At 40.6% G+C, this 17319-nt stretch overlaps 1 protein-coding gene across 1 annotated transcript; it reads left to right on the top strand.

Annotated features, from left to right (window-relative positions):
• Positions 1–14734: 14734 nt before the first annotated feature.
• LOC101709836 (histone H1.2) lies at positions 14735–16212 on the top strand. Its single transcript, XM_004847569.3, has one exon. The coding sequence runs from the start codon at positions 14774–14776 to the stop codon at positions 15410–15412; it is 639 nt and encodes a 212-aa protein (XP_004847626.1). The 5' UTR covers positions 14735–14773; the 3' UTR covers positions 15413–16212.
• Positions 16213–17319: the final 1107 nt, after the last annotated feature.

Genomic DNA, 17319 nt, shown 5'->3' with positions numbered 1-17319 from the left:
TGTACTTTCCATGTCACAACATACTCAAAAATTTGATAAGCGGGTACAAGAATGGGATCAATTTGCCAATGCTCAATCAGCTCATCAGCTCAATCTGTGAGCATATATTAAAGCTCATGTTAGAATGTATATTGGATTATTGTGTTTTTATCAATCTATCTGCTTATATTATTTATAGCCTGCTGCCTCAGAAGAAAGACCAAACAGTGCTTAGGAGACATGCAGCCTCATCTGACCATGATTCAACCAATGCAATTACAAAAACAAAAAGGGGGAGACGTGGGAGACAAGGCTATGTGATCAGACACAGATACGGAGGCCTTGACCTCTCTTGGGGGCAGGAGAGGGGATGGAATGCTGCCCCCTCCCTTATATGCAGGCAGGGATGAGGACAGCTGCAATACCCCTGGGGCAGAACAACATCAGCTGAGGGCTAAATGAAGAAAATTACATATCCAGGTATGGGGTTGTTATGTTCCTAATCATCGACAGTTCTTTGTTCCTTGACTAGCATGTTTGCTACATTGCCTTGGTTTACTAATAAAAACGTGACTTAACAGACTCCCCATGTTCCTGTCCTCTTGAGGCAGGGGTCTCCTGGTCCTCTTTGCTTAGAAATTTGTCTTTGTCTCTTTATTCTTTGTTCGTACCCCCTAAGTCAGTTTGCAGACAGTCCTGCATGTTCTGTCTTAACACAAAATATCAGCACAATGGATTTGATTCACTTCATCGTTTATAACATAAATTTACATTTCCCTGTGCTTAAAACACATTTACCTCCTCCTTATTGTGATCCTGCCCTGACAGCTGTGGGGTTCCTAGCCTGATCAAGAAAATCATTGAGGATTTCCCTTTAGCCGATGATGGTTGCATGATAACTAGAGATTTTGGGTCAGATAATGATTTTGGAAGCTACATAAGATGAATTCTTTAGAAACTGATTGTATTTTATAATTCTAGGCCTTTAGTCTCTGAAGAGGCAACTTAGCCTGTCACAGACTCCTCTTCCAGCCCAGATCCCTAGAACAACTGCACTTTACTGAAGTGGCTCAATTGTCTTTCCCAGCTTTCTGGGTGCAGGGTATAGTTGTATAAATGATCTCAACCAGACACAGCCTTTATCTGGCCTCGTGTCCTGACTAAGATCATCCCAACAACAGATGAACACACCCTATAGTCCAAGCTATGGTTATTAAAACATTGTCTGAAGAAACAATGTGCAAAAAGAGGAAAAAGAATGATCCGTGAATACTCATGAAGGAGTTAGGAAAAACATAAAAGCACTACGAGTGAGAATGGAGTCCTTGATTCACAACAGGAAAACTTAACTCCATATCTACTAAGTGTGGGGGAGAGAGAGAACTATAGTTTATCTTAGGTGAAGAGATACTTCACTTATATTATAGAATTTACCTAGTTCTGGCTCTATATGTTATTAATGGAAAACAAAAGTAATTTGGCTTGCCATGTTGAGTTTCTGATCAGGAAGCAGGTTTCTCTTCCAGGTTGAAACATGAATTTCAATCCCCTGGTCAGTGTTCAGACTAGAAACCAAACGGCATTGCGGTCCCTACTCTAGTTCTTTTGTGATTGTGGTGTGGTCAGGAGTTATGGACCTTCCCTTACCTGCTTTTCCTAGGGCTCTAGGCAAGTCCCTGCTCTGACAGAACTCAGACCCATTCACCATGGATGAATCCCTAGAAACTAAGCCTTGGTGATGGATTCTGGCTTTTCAGATTGCGATGGGAGGATGAAGGTACAGATGGCTACAGGAGTAAAGCCAGCCTTAAAGATTCCATTAGAAGGACAGTTACCTAATTGCACCAGAGGTTTCATCCCAGGTCCTGGGTACTTCTGAAGACAGTGTTTACTGTCACCATTGACAAAGATGTGGTAGTGTAGGGTCAAATCTTTATTTTCTGATAATATCTGCACCATGTTTTGTGCTTCAGGGATGTTAGCCTTCCAGCCGAGTGTCCTTGAATGGGAGGTGAAGAAGTCCTGTTACTCATAACCATATTTCCAGAAGCTCTCATATTTGTCATATTTCTTGAGGTCACAACCCAGAGCCATCTGCAAAATGTGAGGCCCTGGAGTCCCAAAGCCCAAAAGTGAGCATTATTTCAGGCCAGAAAAGCAAAAGCTCCCTCTTCTTTTTCTTCCCCACATAGCATGTAGGCAGAGAGGACCTACCACCTTCCATCAGAGAGACTCTGAGGCAGGGCTGACTCCAAATGGATGGTTTTTAGGGTTCTGAGTGTTTGGTATGTTCATGAAAAACTGGGGAAGACAGAACGTCTTAGGTTCACCCCTCCCTGGGTCTTGGTCCTACTCAATTTCAGGACTCATTTTCTAGGGCTTCTAGGGCTCACTTCTGTACTCACCAGCCTGCTGGTGGTTTTGCTTCATGATGTTCCACAGCAACTCTCTGGATTCCCTTCCAAAGAGGTTCATATTCTGTACCAAGAGCCCCCCAGTCCTTGGACCCCTCCATGGGTTTCTACAGACCCCAGTTCTGAACACTTTGGTTCCTATACTTCAAAAAAGTTGTTTGTTCACATACGCAAGGCCTGTTGTCTTGATACTGCCTTTGGCTGATTGAGCTATGGTCATGTAGAGAATGTAGGGGAAAGAAAAACCTGAAAAAAAGATGCACTCTTCAAAAAATGAGTTCTCCAACATGGAGAATCCTCTCGGGACGGCCGAGGACCCCACCCACAGCCACCCAAGGAATTTGTGATTTCTGGCCAGTGAGATTATGGATCAAGCCCATAGATGTCCTAAGATCCTGTAGCTGGGCCACATTCTCTTCTAAGGCTGGAATTCTTGGCAAGTAATTCCTGACTCAAAAGGCACAGGAATAGATGAGGCTTTGGTTCTAATTAATCTTAACAAAATAGAAAGAGTCACCTACATGAGCAGAACCAGAACACTGAAGCCCAGTGGCTTCTCTTAGTACTTCTCTCTCTCTCTTTCCCCGGGGCCTCCTCTTACGCCTTCACAAAGCTACACGCTAAACATCTGCCTTCATCTACAATTTAGCTGCTTTCTTTCTTTGCTATTTTTTTCTCCTATACCTAACTCAACGTACACACTTCTAACTGTGCAAGTGGTTCTGTTGATAAGGAAATAATGCACATGACAGGCCTTTGACTGCCCCCCCCACCATGTTTTTGCCAGGAATCAATAAGATGTTTTGTTAAAGCTACATGTACTGCAAATGTAAAGGTTCAAGCAATGTAACTGTTCAAGCATCCTGACTGCAAATGTAACTATACAAACTGCGAGATGCTCTGACTTGATAGTCCAACATGTTCTGTTAACTCTGCCCTTCCACTTCTATAAATGTGCTTGCCCGGCAGGTGAATTCAAATCCCTTGCCCCATAGATCTCTATATAAGGTTGCTTCCATTTCTGTTTGGGGCTCAGATTAAAGAGTCAGAATTCCTCCTTCTCCCTGGAGACCTAAGGATAGCTGTAACACATGGCTCTAATGCTAAACTGTTGCACTTCACTATAACATTGTAACCCAGGGTTTCTACAGCTCCTCCATTAGATTCCTCAGTGACAGAGACTCTCCCTTTTCTTCATAATCCTGCAGCTCTGAGACTAATCAGCACAGGATATACAGTTGCTTCTGCCATAACATAATGTATACATTCCAGAACACCAATAGTCTTAAAAATAACAACAAAAGCCCAAAATATTAAAATCAAAGGGAGGGCCGAGGATTTAGCTCAGTGGTTCCAGTGCCTGCCTCGCAAGTTCAAGGTCCCAAGTTCAATCCCCAGTACAAAAAACAAAACAAAACAAAAAAACAAAGGAATTTGTGAGAAAATAGGAAAAACAAAATTCTTTAACAGGTTTTCAAAAGGAAAAAGTAACAATTTCAGATACTCAGGGAAGGTCTTTAGTTAGCTTAGAAAATTGCACTTATGTTAAATTGATTTAGTTAGCGTATTATCATCACATAAATGCCAAGATAATTTCTGTTTTGTTTTTTTTTTTTGGTACCAGGGATCGAACTCTGGTCCTTGTGCTTATGCAGCAGGCAGTGAAACTGCTGAGCTAAATCCCCAGCCCCCAAGATAATTTCTTACTAAGATAGAAACTGAAACAACTTTTTCATATGCTTTTGCTTCTCATTTTTAATCTGCTCTGGAAAGGATATATCTTTGGGTCTACTAGTGAGCATGTATATTTTTGCTACTTTGAGAGGATTTAAATCAATGGCCTAACATTGATATCAGAATTCTGGGATAAGAGAAAGATATTGAAGCTGAAAGAGTATTTGAAAAAATAAATTCTGAAAATTTCAGAATTTGGTGAAATAAGCCTGCTGATTCAAGGAGGAGAGTAAATCCCAAATAAGATAAACACAAAGATACTCATGGCAAACACAACATAAATTTCTGAAAACTATAAACAAAGACAAAAAAAAAAAATCTTGACAGCAGCCAGAAAGAAAGTGCTTATGTATAGGGGAATAAGGTTGGACTGGTTATGTGAAAGAATGGAAAGAAGAAAAGAATGGAAGGAAGAAAGAAAGGGAAAAAAGGAATGGGAAGGAAAGAAAGGAGGAAGAGGCACATCTTTTTTAGATTCGGAAAGAAAATAACTATAGTCTATATTCTTTAGGGCAAACTACCTTTAGGAATGTAGGGAAATAAAAACATTCTCAGATAAGGAAAAATTAGAGGAATATTTTTCTACCTTTAAGGAATGATGAAAAGAAATTCTGGAAGCAGCGATGTTAAGACTCCTGGAAGAATGGAAAAAGGCCAAAGATATGGACAAACAAAATAAACTATCCCTTCTCTTTTTATCCAGTTTCTAAATCATATTTGATAATTAAAACAAAAATTATAACACAATCTGATACCCAAGACAATATGTATTTCCTAGAACATAAATTCCATGCAAATTTTGATTTATAGTTATAAATTCATTTTTCTGAAGCCTTCATTCCAGAACCACTCACCTCCCCTATATTGAAGCCCTAATTTCTAGCTCCTCAGAACGTGATCATTTTGGAGATAGAATCTTTACAAGGGAAATCAAGCTAAAATGAAGTCATTAGGATAAGCCTTAATTCAATATGACTGGTATCTTTGTGAAAAGGTGAAACTTGGACACAGTGACAGACATACTTAGAAGGAAACAGGTGTGAAATACAAGGAGAAGAGTTAAAATGAAGAAGGGGGAGGATTTTGATCTGGGTCAGAAGCATGTTGGCTGCTGTATCACCTCTCCATGTTAGCAGCCATGCAAATGATAGTTTACCAATCCAATCCAAGCATAAGATGGGGGGGTCTTTGATGAATCAGAAGGATCTAAACTCAGAGACCCCAGGCATGCTTAAAGATGGGGTATAGTGCAAAACTGAAAACAAGACTTGAAAATTTATAGCATCTTCCTTCCCTTTCTTTGAATATACTTATCCCATCCTTGCCATTTTCTGAAGTGGTCTGGAAGTTCTCTTTCGTGAGGGTCTTTAGTTATACTGTTGTGGCTGCCTTGATATTCTGAATGGATTAAAAACATTTACTTTCCATGGTCATTTTGACTTTGGGGAAGAACCCGAAGCTGCACAGTGCCAGATCTCTAATAAGGTGGATGAGGACACCCCCCCCCGTCTCTCTCTCTCCCTCTCGCTCTCTCTCTCTGTCTCTCTCTCCTCCTTCCTTCCTTGCCCCACTCCTTTTACAGAAATTAAACATTTTTAATTGATTCAGAACCTTGAGCCAACCACCACTGTTCATCTTCAGACACTCACGACAGAGGACTTTCAGAACTACTTCAGAAAGTGACAAGAATAATGGCATATATGTATCCGAAGTGAGGGGGAATATTTCAAGGGAGATTAATAAAAATGTGTTTTCTATTATAATAAGTTTTTAATTTTTCTTTTAAGCATTCACCATAGTTTTGATCACAGCTTGTTATACTACTAATGTTAAATTGCAATGCTGATCTAAGGATGTTGTTGTGTATCACGTAATAGTTCAGAATCCTCTTATAAGATGCCTGTGGTATGCTTGTCTCATTGTTAAAATAAGAAAGAACAAACCAACAGTAAAACATATTCAATCTCTGCTGGTTCTGGGAGTTGTGCTTAATTCATTCCTTATATTCATGACCCATGGAAGTGGCTTCTCTTTGAGGCTATTTCTACTCCTTTATTCAGTAAAACTGATCTTCCTTTTTTGGTTCTGCCCTATATACATTAAGGAGTAATGTTTAGGAGTGATTAGTTCCCCTGCTTAACAGTTGTTTGAGGAAGTGGAATGATTGTACCCAGTGAGTTTCTTATCCATTTCACAATGTGTATTCTTCTTCAGGGATATGCTGACTCCCTAGGCTTTGTTCGTTCAGGGCTCTTCTGTCTCGTAGCCTTTCCACACTGTCACGGTCAGTTGTGGGTAATAATTGCTGTCCACCAAAATACTCTGTATTGGAAAGAATTTAAAAATCTGCTGAGTAATACAGTGTCAGTCCAGAGTTAATGATTCACAGGTTCCCCTGGACCAACAGTTTAATTTGGAGGACTATCTCTGCTGTGCTCACATAAACAACTTCCTACATTGCAAATATCTTTGGGCAGCAAAAAATTGAAGCCAGAGAAAGTCTGTTTCAGAAATTATTATTCTTCAGCAGTTCCATTAGCCTTAGAAATTATGAGTTAAAACAACTTTATGTTAGTTTTTCACCTAAAGCTCTTTAAAATTACTAGTCATCAATTGGATATTTAATTTACGTCTCTCATTTTGCAGATGAGGAATGATAATAGGGATGTCTCTTTTGTTGGATTTTAACTTTTTAACAACCTGGACTTTGGTGCAGCTTGCTTTTGGGATATTGTTTGGAGTTTGTTTAAGGAAATGTGGGTTACAATAAACGTGATGGGTTAATTGCAAGCAGACAGTAAGGTTACAGATTCCTTAAATTTCTTTATTCTTATTGGCTTATGATCATCAGTAAATTTATTATTACCATCAGAATTGATATAATTCAATCAGGTATTTTTTTCTATCAGTTTAGAGCCAGTTCTCATGTGATCATCTTTGCAAGGCAGGGCTTTTTTTCCCTCTTCACTGTGGTCATTTTACTTTAATATATAAAGAACTTATGTAATATTTTAAAGATTTTCTTCTTTGACAGTAATATTCAAAATTTCCCTTTAAAATTACTTAATGTCTCTATTTAACCTCCATGCCTAAGTAAATTAACTCTGCTCTCCTTTTTTATATCCACTCTGGCCTCACTGCTACCTAACTTTCCCTAGGTCCCTATTCTCCAGCAGCACCACAGAGGAGCCTGTCCTCTTTCATTACTGGTCTGTGAGCCCAACACATTTCTTCGCTTATTGAAGGTGTTGAGGAATCTTCAGAGTGAGGGAACCAGCCAGTGTTCTCCTAGTCGTCTGTCTTGCCAGTAGAATTCCGTCTCATGGCTCCCCAGTACTCAGAATTATTATTTGTCAAATAATAATTTCTCTGCACTGAAAAAGATAGAAAATGCGGTGTACAGTTGGGTTAATAATTACTTGGGTCAGGAGGACTTTGAAGTATACTGTAGTAGTTTCTAAAACAAGCATTACTGTTTTGGAGCGCCATCTTGTGTTCATAAGAAAAAACAGCAGGATACATGATCAATTTTGATTCTGGAGCGAAGATGTGAATTCCACACAGGGTATATTTGCAGTAGTAAAAATATCTCCATCTAAAACTTACTACACAGATTATTAAGTAGTTAGTAGTTGAGAGTATATTTTAATTTTAGTCATTTCACATATAGAAAGACAAAAGTCTTATCCTGTTCAACTTTAGTCTAACTGGTGCTATGATATATTTGTATAAAGTCATAATCTTATATATACAGTATATGTATATATATATTAATTACAGTCTGCAGGACTTCTTGGAGAAGTCTGAATCCTCAGTCTTCACTTCATTACAGTGAAGTGCTCATGACCGATTGTAGTTATCTCGTATAATGTTTATAGTTGGAATAGAAACAGTGCACATGATGTCTGCAGCACAGGAAGGGTTCAACCAGCATCCTAATTAGTATTAAGACACATAAAGCAACAGTTACAGAATTGTGCCACTAGTTTATATGCAAGTGTGTATGTACAATATTGTAAAACTGTTTTTATTAATGGTCTCTCATATATGATCACACTTAAAATATTCTAGGCATGATTCTCAGAACAATCAATATGAGCTCACTAATCCTCATAACAATCTATGGTATTACCCTCATTTTCCAGATGATACAACTGAGGTGTAGAGAAGTTAACTTGTCTAAGTTACACAGGTGGAAAACAGCAAAACTGAATGTAACATAGACATCCCAGATTTGAGACAGGATAATTAATGTTTTGATCAATACACCATGCTGCCTCAGTGTTTTTTTCTGTATTTAAAAAATGAAAATATAATGCTACAATTAAACATAAAAAATAGAATTTGTGTATTGAGGGAAACATAGCTACAAATCTTTAGATGAGCTAACATAGAATTTGGTCTCAACAAGAAGCTTTGTTTAGTGTGAGCAGACTGAGGTAAATTCAGCTATGATTGCAGGATGGATAGTTCCATGGTTCTTCTTAGGTAGTAGCCAGTTATACCTGCTGGCCATCATAAGTATGCACAGGGCTGGGATGGAGGAGGCAGGAACTGGGTGATCATGTCACATCGTACTGTGATGGGCAAGGAGTGAGTTCCCAGACCAACCCAGCAAGTCAGGGATAGATCCTCACATGAGAGTGAGAGTGATAGTCCTGGATTATTTACTCATCTGTCACTCCCAATGCACACACATTATCACCTGGATGCACACATACATGCAAGAGCATGTGCACTCTCTCTTTTTTCTAATGCCTAGCTCCATCTCCTCTTGGTAGGCTATGACCTTTTAGATATTGCTAAGAAATACACACACAATTAGAAAAAAATGAGTGAGCTTGTTGGACTCAGATTTCTGTCATGCATCTTCAAATTAAGAAGACGACAAACTTTTTCATATACCAATAAAACCTGAGGGTGTCACAGTGTGAGGATTTAAAAGGGATAAACTTTCAGTGAATGGCTGTTACTGTATGCTTACAGGTCCCAGGAATGGTTTCATGTTACTTAATTTCATCCTCACTATATTCATAAGGGGGGAGTCTGTATTCTCATTTTACAGAAGATGAAAGGAAGGGCTGAGGAGCAGGTAGGTCACCTACTTCTGGAGTACAGGGATTGGGATTAAAAGCAACCTGCTTGCTCTAAGCTGTTGTCTTTCCCTTTCTCTGCATCACCAGCAGAGTCCAGATTTGCCTGGGACTGCGGGGATTTGAATAAACTGGTGAATGCGCAACTTTCTGATTGGCTTTCTAGCATTTTTATAGAGACTATAAACCTATAGTATAAAATATAAATTAATATATAAACTGTATACTTATATATAACATAATTACAAATAAATACAACTAATTGTATGACATCTTAAAAGTTATCAAATAAATCATTGTCAGTTATTAAATTACTTAATACTCAATTTCAATTCCCAAAGTAATAAATGTCACAGCACATGTTTACAAAAGATTTTTGGAGGTCCTGCTAACTTTTTGTAATACAAAGAGGAGTTGAAATTTAAGTTTGATAATCACTATTTTAAAGTGTAATTTTATGTTGTAGTTTCCCAATTGGTAAATACTTGGGGGAAAGGCTTAACCACCCCATTAAAATTTTTATTTTCTCATTCTTCTATTCGCTGAGTGGCTTGGGTTGTCCTATCAGATTTTGTATACTGCGTGACAATTGTGCTTATCTGTGTTAGTCTCATAGGTACAAGTCCTTGAGAGGAGATCTTCTACTTAGTTGACCTTTGTTTTTATTCACTCTTGGTGTCATGTGCTTAACCAAGTTCTCAGTAAGTGTGTGAAATATTAATGCACATCATGTTCATGGGCCAGGAAAAATAATGTCTTAACAAATCTGGCAAAACTTTTTTACAGCCATGTTTTCTACAAAATAATCATTGTGTGAGACAATGTACTTACGCTGATAAAAGCTATTATCTAATATATTTGGATCTTGTGCTTTATAATTGGTTCATTATAGTTCTAGCCTGGGAAGCTAAAAGAATATATATTCTCCATGACAGATCTTTATCTTTAAGGGTAAGTCTCACTTTCTGAAACAGTTTAAAGTCATTTGAAAAAGTGAAGAATAAAGCAGCTAGTAATGAGTTACGTTTTCTGTGTCAACAGTTCTAATGACAATTCCAAAAAGTTAGGTAAAGATATTTTACAGTGTGTTATTCTTCTTAGAATACTTTCTGTGTATTCAATAATCTCTGACACTGTGCATTTCTATGTTCTCTATTAGTTCCCCAATCCATTTTGAAGGCCCATCAAGGAATAAAAATGCAGCAACTTTGGTTTACCCCTTCAGGTGTCCACAGGCTGATGGAGAAAATATTTTGGCTCATGTTTAATCTCCCAATTTTTGGCCATTTGCCTGTAAAGATTGAAAAAAGAAAATTGCTGAATTATTTGTAAAAATGGTTTATGAGCCTGAGCTAAAAAAGCAACCTAGAGAGTTTGTAGTCTTATGTCTGGTGCAAAACTCCTACAGTCCCTTCCTGCATATTTTTTCTTGGGCCCCCTACATTGACAGTCTCAGTAGACCCCAGGTCTGTCATTTTCCATTCCAAAACAAGCACTGCTAGTGGGACAGTTACTATTATTAACTCCATTCCTTGATGGGCCAGGTAAAAGTAGGTTTTAATTATTTGAATTAGGGTCAATGACCCCAACCCTAACCTTAACCCCAGCCAATTTTGCCACTCTCTAATCTCCTGTCTCAAGTCAAAAGTTCACGTCTGGGCAATTTAGCAAGACTCTGTCTCAAAAACATAAGGCTGGGGATATAATTCAGTGGTGGAGCAGCCTTGGGTTTGAACTCCAGTATTGCAAAACAAAACAAAAGAACATAACAAAAAATCCTTCCCAAACACCCCCCCCCCCAACAAACTAAATCAAACCAAACCATCAAGCATGAAGTCAAAGTTACCTTTACCATAAGCTGTGTTGTTCATCCAGTATGGTGATATTATAGACAGATGAGTTAGGTTGAAATATTATAGGCAGTCAGATAGGGCTAGGTCCTTGAGAAGGTCAGGACAAAGGTGAAACACACCACAATGGTGACTGGAGACACATCGACTGAAATCCAGGCCTCAAGATAAAGACAAGATTACCAGACCTACATACTTCCTCAAAGAACAAACACTGCGTCTAATGAAGTCTAGATAGACATCAATCAACCCAGATGGTGACCAGACACCTCTGGATCCACCACTTCCTAGGAGAATCTTTGTTCTTCCCATACACATTTGTTACATGACTTGTTTCCCAATTGGACCACTAATACCTAAGTGACTATATTTGTAACCTTATTGGATGAGCATGGCTGTGGCCCACGTTGTACCCACGTGGATTTCACCCTATAAAACTCTTTTATAAAGTGGGGTCCTGGCTACCCACTTGGGACCCCTCCTGCCCTTCAGGAGTGTTCCTATCAATAAATATCTTCCTACTCTTAACCTCTGTTGTTCTTGGGACTCATTCTTCAATTTCTAGAGAACAAGAACTCGGCATATCATACAGTTAACAGGTTGGGAGATACAAATTTTTCATATTTCATCTCTGCTATTATTTCCCGTAACAGTAGCTACCAACCACACATGGTCATCGAAAACTTGAAATTGGACTGATGTTCCCATCGTACATTGTTCCCATTGCATATTGTACATCATACATGTACGTTGTACATGTTCCCATTGTACACTGAAACAATGTACAAGTGTTGTGACGGTGCCAGCCGTCACTAGTCGAACAATACCTGAGAGGAGGGGAGAGGATGAAAGAAAAAGAAAACCTCTGAGGAAAAGAAAAAAGAGAGAGGCGGAGGAGAGACCCCTCTTCCCACTTTATTGCCCTTTATATACCTTTTCCACAACCCCCAGCCCCTCCTCAGCACATAATTCGGGCGACTAATTATTTTCCATGGAAAAGGTCAAATGTATCTTTACAACTCCGGGAATAACATTCCCTTGCATTACAGACATTCGAACTCTTTCTATTTAACCACTCTCGTTACAAGTAACCATCCTTGTTTTTGTGCCAGCTGCATATCCAGGATTCATTATGTTCTCAAGAGACTCAGAGGTCTCTCAAGGTTATTTCAACCTTTCGCTCTCCACAAAGTGTAAAATACACACTAGATTTTGAGGCTCTACTATTTTAAAAAAAAGAATGTAAACTATCTTGTTTTTAAAAATATTTACTATATGTGGAGCTGATATTATTTTGATACATTGAGTTAGAATATATTAAAATTAATATCACCTGTTTCTTTTTTTTTCTTCAATGTGACCACTAAAAAATTTATGTATGTAACTCACATTTTGTTTTGTTTTCTAACACTGACTTTCAGCATAAAGGGGCTTTTAAAATAATTCTATACTATGGCTTCGAAGGACATGAAGGAAATTTTTTGTCTTGCTTTTAGGTTTTGCACAATTTCCTCAATATGGTTCACAAGGGATCAGAAGAAGGATTTCTTATATTTCTGCCTCTCAGTTCCACCATTACCAGGATGTTGGGGGCAGAATCCTGGGTGGCTGGCTATTTTTATGGCTTGAGGTCTGGATTAGAGATTTGCATATAAATAGATGTGATTTGATTGATTCAACATGAATGCTTGTATTAGAATACTGAATCACAGGAATCAAACTTACACACCAGTGTGTGTGGTGATTTATAGTGAAGAGAAGACCACTGAGCTTGTAATCAAGACCCCACCCAGGTGTGATCCTGGAGGATATGAACACTTAGCTGAGTTCCAATGAGGAGGGGACTCACTGCACATAGAATCAGGGCAAAGTGACATGTTCTTCCTTTTTTTCTTTAAAATATCAGTATGATGAAGGTGCTTCAGTTGTTTGCATACTGTCAATACTTTCTCACAATTCCCATACCAGAATTCACCCAGAAGGAGGCCAGTCTAAAGTGGTTTTCTGCTGCTAATTCATCCATCCCTAACCTCATTAGGCTGTTAATTCCCAGAGGGCATAAACAGTAGTAGGCAGTGTTCTCAAATGTTAAATGTTATTCAGGGAAAGCACGGGATCATTCTTAGTCTAAAAGAATATGCTTTGTTTTTCAAACATTATTGAACTCAATTTGTATAACCCTTCTTTACTTTACCACAATCTGAACCTGATACCTTTAACATCTATTTTCATGCAGATATATATTTGAACAAGAATTTTGGGTAAGTTTTAATACTTTCCTAAATCTAAGCACATAATTATACTAAATATATAAGTAGAACGTTTATTCTGCCTTTTGTCTCAAGGGAAAAATGCAATTTCCTAGAGCTGACATAAAAATATGAAGTAGCAAACTTTAAACTAGCAAATAAAACTTTAGAATAGACTACAGATAGCTAGGTTTCAGAGGGGATAAGAGGTGATACTGCATTCATCAACCACAGATGGTATAACTTACATGTTTTAGTACATTCCCTGTCTTTCTGTTAAAAAATTTGTAGGTTTTTTCCTATCGCAAAGCTGTGGTTCACCTAAGTAAAACGTTTGTTTTATTAAAGTCAACTGTTTTATTTCATCTTTGGGTTCCCAGTTATAGAGGGTTCTTCTCTACCGTGAAATAAGTAAGGTATTGTTACTGGCGTAGCCTAGAATTTTCCTGGACTGAAATTCATCTGTATATTGCAGGGATTTTATATATTTTATACACAAAAGACATTTTATATAAACAAATAAATGAATGAAGGCATGTATGCGTGTTGTCTTTGAAAGCAGATCATCTGAATGTCCGTATCTGCCAAGTCTATTGGGGGCAGCTTGAGTCTACTAGGCAGGCTTACGGAGCCTCTTTTCTCCTTTATTACCTCTATTCTCCAGAGCAGACCCCCTGCCTGCACAACTCCAAGGGGATCCTGAGAGTTTTATAAACGCAGCCCAATTTCTTGCCTTTGGAGAGGTGAAAAGGATGCCCCGCCCCCGCCTATGAAAAGAGGGATTTGATAGTTTCAATGCCTTTAAATCAAAGGTTGAAGTCCCTAATCCTCCACCACCCAGGAGCCCTACTCCAAGGCTTACTACCCCCTTTCCTCACACTCTCAGTGCTCTGGACTGGCCCTGGAATTCCTTGTCCCACTCCACAGTTACTGTGGCTCTCTACGAAGAAGTCACCAGTACCTGTGTTACTTCCCTTGCGAAGAAACAAAATTATCCTGAAAATTCTAGTGGAAATCATTTCATTTTTGTCCCTAAATTAAGGGAAGGATGTGCCTAACCACTCCTGAGAAAAAGAACTTTGACAGGCAAAGGAGCGACCAGGTAATTTAGAAGAAAAACAGAAAGTGGTCTCTCACGGCCATGAACTTCCTTTAGAGTTGGGGGATTTGGGGACGCCTTAACGAGTTGTCTTTGAGGTTGTGGGGAAAAGAAATGAACAGTACGAAGCTTGAGGCTTCAGGGATCCTTTCCTGATCAAATTCAGGTGATTTGGTGCGGGGCATTTTAATATTTTCTCTCTTTTGTGAGGTATAACAAACACAACTCGGGCGTAGCGCAGCGGCTTAGAGCCTGCCAGCCAGGCGGGTGGCGGGCGCACCAATCAGCGTACTCCTGCGCTCTATATATACAGCTTCGGAGGCGCCTCCCAAGCACCGCGTCCTGGAACCTCACGATGTCCGAGATCGCTCCTGCTGCCGCACCGGCCGCCGCGCCTCCGGCGGAGAAGGCTCCCGCCAAGAAAAAAGCTGCTAAGAAACCTGCGGGGGCGCGGCGCAAGACGACCGGGCCTCCGGTGTCCGAGCTGATCACCAAGGCCGTGGCCGCCTCCAAGGAGCGCAGCGGGGTGTCGTTGGCCGCGCTCAAGAAGGCGTTGGCGGCCGCTGGCTACGACGTGGAGAAGAACAACAGCCGCATCAAGCTGGGGCTCAAGAGCCTGGTGAGCAAAGGCACCCTGGTGCAGACCAAGGGAACTGGCGCTTCCGGCTCCTTCAAGCTCAACAAGAAGGCTTCTGGGGAGGCCAAGCCCAAAGCCAAGAAGGCGGGCGCGGCCAAGCCCAAGAAGCCCGCGGGGGCCGCCAAGAAACCCAAGAAGGCTGTGGGCGCGGCAGCCCCCAAGAAGAGTGCCAGGAAGACCCCCAAGAAGGCGAAGAAGCCCGCCGCGGCTGCTGGCGCCAAGAAGGTTGCCAAGAGCCCCAAGAAGGCGAAGGTTGCCAAGCCTAAGAAGGTCAAGAGCACCTCCAAGGCTGTGAAACCCAAAGCTGCCAAGCCCAAGGTTGTCAAGCCTAAAAAGGCGGCGCCCAAGAAGAAGTAGGCTGTTCTTGTGCAGTTCGGTGGCTACTTCAACCCCAAAGGCTCTTTTCAGAGCCACCACTGATCTCGGGAGAAAGCGCTGACACTTGTTTACTCCTCGTGCTGCTGGGGCGTGTCCGCCGGTTCTGGGACTGCTCTGCGCTTTCTCGTCCCTTCCCTCGGCGTTCTGCCCAGCGGCCGGGACGGAGACCTTTTCCGCGGTGGTGGACTTTGGCCGCCAGCCCCATCCTACGCTGAACTGCGAGAATAGTTTCCGTGTCGGGTGTTCATCTGGATTGGACTAAAGGGGATTCGAAAGTCCCGCCCTGCGCCTGGGTTGGCCCACGCGTCCTCCGAGGTATTCCCCGGTGTCTCTGGGCGGAAGCCAGCGGTAGTCCTTTTACTAAAGTTTGCAGCAGCCAGTAGTGGGGCAAAATCCTCAGAACTGGCCTTGCCGACTTTGTGAGGAGGGTAAGAACCTGCAGCCACACCCTGCGTTTTTCTGCAGGAAGGAGCGATTCAAATGATCGCGGTGACAGAGGCCTTGCATTCCCCGGGAGTGAGGGTGTGGGGGATTGGGGGCCTAGGCCAAGGGTTCCGGTGTTTTGAGCCGGGTCCCCAGATATGAGGAACTGGGTGCCGCGAACGTAGCTTTAGTTACTTTCTGGGTGACGAAGTCTTCCACTTAAATTTGGGTCTTAAAGTTCGAGGTTTTTAAATACTGATTTGTGCATCTAAACATTTCTATGCAAAGCAGAACAAAGTGTTAACTGCGCAGACGAGATTTCTATTTCCAATAAAAGGCTTTAGTTTTCATTAGGATTAGTTTTTTTTTCTTGCTTTCTTTCATAACCGCGGAATTTCTCCTGGACCCAGAAGTTCTGGCTCCTGTTTATTTCTGTTGAATACAGATTTCGATGAAATGTAAATTACAAGAACTACAGTTTCAGGAGACCTAAGGCACAGTTTCCACAAGGGTAATCTAGTGTGCGTTCCCCTTGGAGTTAAGCGCTAGGAAGAAAAAGGGAGGAGGGGAGAAAATTCTAGGATTTCTTCCAGTAATTTTGAGGTGTCCCCCCCACCCCCACGCAGTACTGGAGATTGAACTCAAGGCCTTTGCTCTAACCACATCTCCAATCCTTTTTAATTATTTAGACAGGAGCTCATTAAATTCGCTAAAGGATCAGAGCTGGATCCTGTCTTGGAATCTTCCTGCCTCAGCCTCCCAGAGTGCTAGTATTACAGGCTTGTGCCACCCCTCCTGGCTTTGTGTTGATAATTTTACATCAACATTAAATAATTGAGCTCTCTGAAGTCTGAATACGTACATGGCCCTATTCACATCTATTAAGACCATTTATGAGTGCTCATTCTGCATCTCCTTCCTAATTTGGATTTCACTTACATCTTAGTCTAAATTCCCTCTAGACTAAGTCTTGGATTTCTTTTATTCCTTTGGTCTTTTTGGCCATTTCTAAGGTAGGATCAAGCATATGTAAATATTGTTCACAGCCCTCTCCTTAATGCTCAGGATACTTGACATAATAGGTACTCATACTAATTGATATCATGGTATGACCAATAGCCAATAGGTGTGAAATTCTTCTCATTGCGTCCTCCAGCCTCCCTGCATTACTCATTAAAATCCATTGATTGTTTTAATAGGATTTTGTTAAATTTATAGATTAGTTTGTGAGGATTGAGTTTTCTTATTGAAGTTTGAGATTTTTTTTTTTCCTGGTACTGGGAATTAAATCCAGGACCACTGCACTGAGGTACACTCCCTGACCTCCCCCTTCCCCTGCTTCTTTTTGAGACACAGTCTCCGGGATTTGCCCAGGCTGGGCTCTTGACTGGTGAGCCTCCTCCCTTAGCCTCCAAGGGTGCTGTGATCACAGGTTTGGCCACCATGCTGGGCACTTTAGCATT

Source organism: Heterocephalus glaber, unplaced genomic scaffold, assembly GCF_053883595.1.
Source record: "Heterocephalus glaber isolate CG9 unplaced genomic scaffold, H.glaber_assembly_v1.0 deba00001472, whole genome shotgun sequence".
Taxonomy (NCBI): domain Eukaryota; kingdom Metazoa; phylum Chordata; class Mammalia; order Rodentia; family Bathyergidae; genus Heterocephalus; species Heterocephalus glaber.
The sequence above is the reverse complement of the archived record's forward strand: the minus strand, read 5'-3'. Positions and strand labels throughout refer to the sequence as shown.

Excerpts from the sequence above, each read along its gene's own strand:
- LOC101709836 (XM_004847569.3), top strand. The coding sequence starts at position 14,774 with ATGTCCGAGATCGCTCCTGCTGCCGCACCGGCCGCCGCGCCTCCGGCG.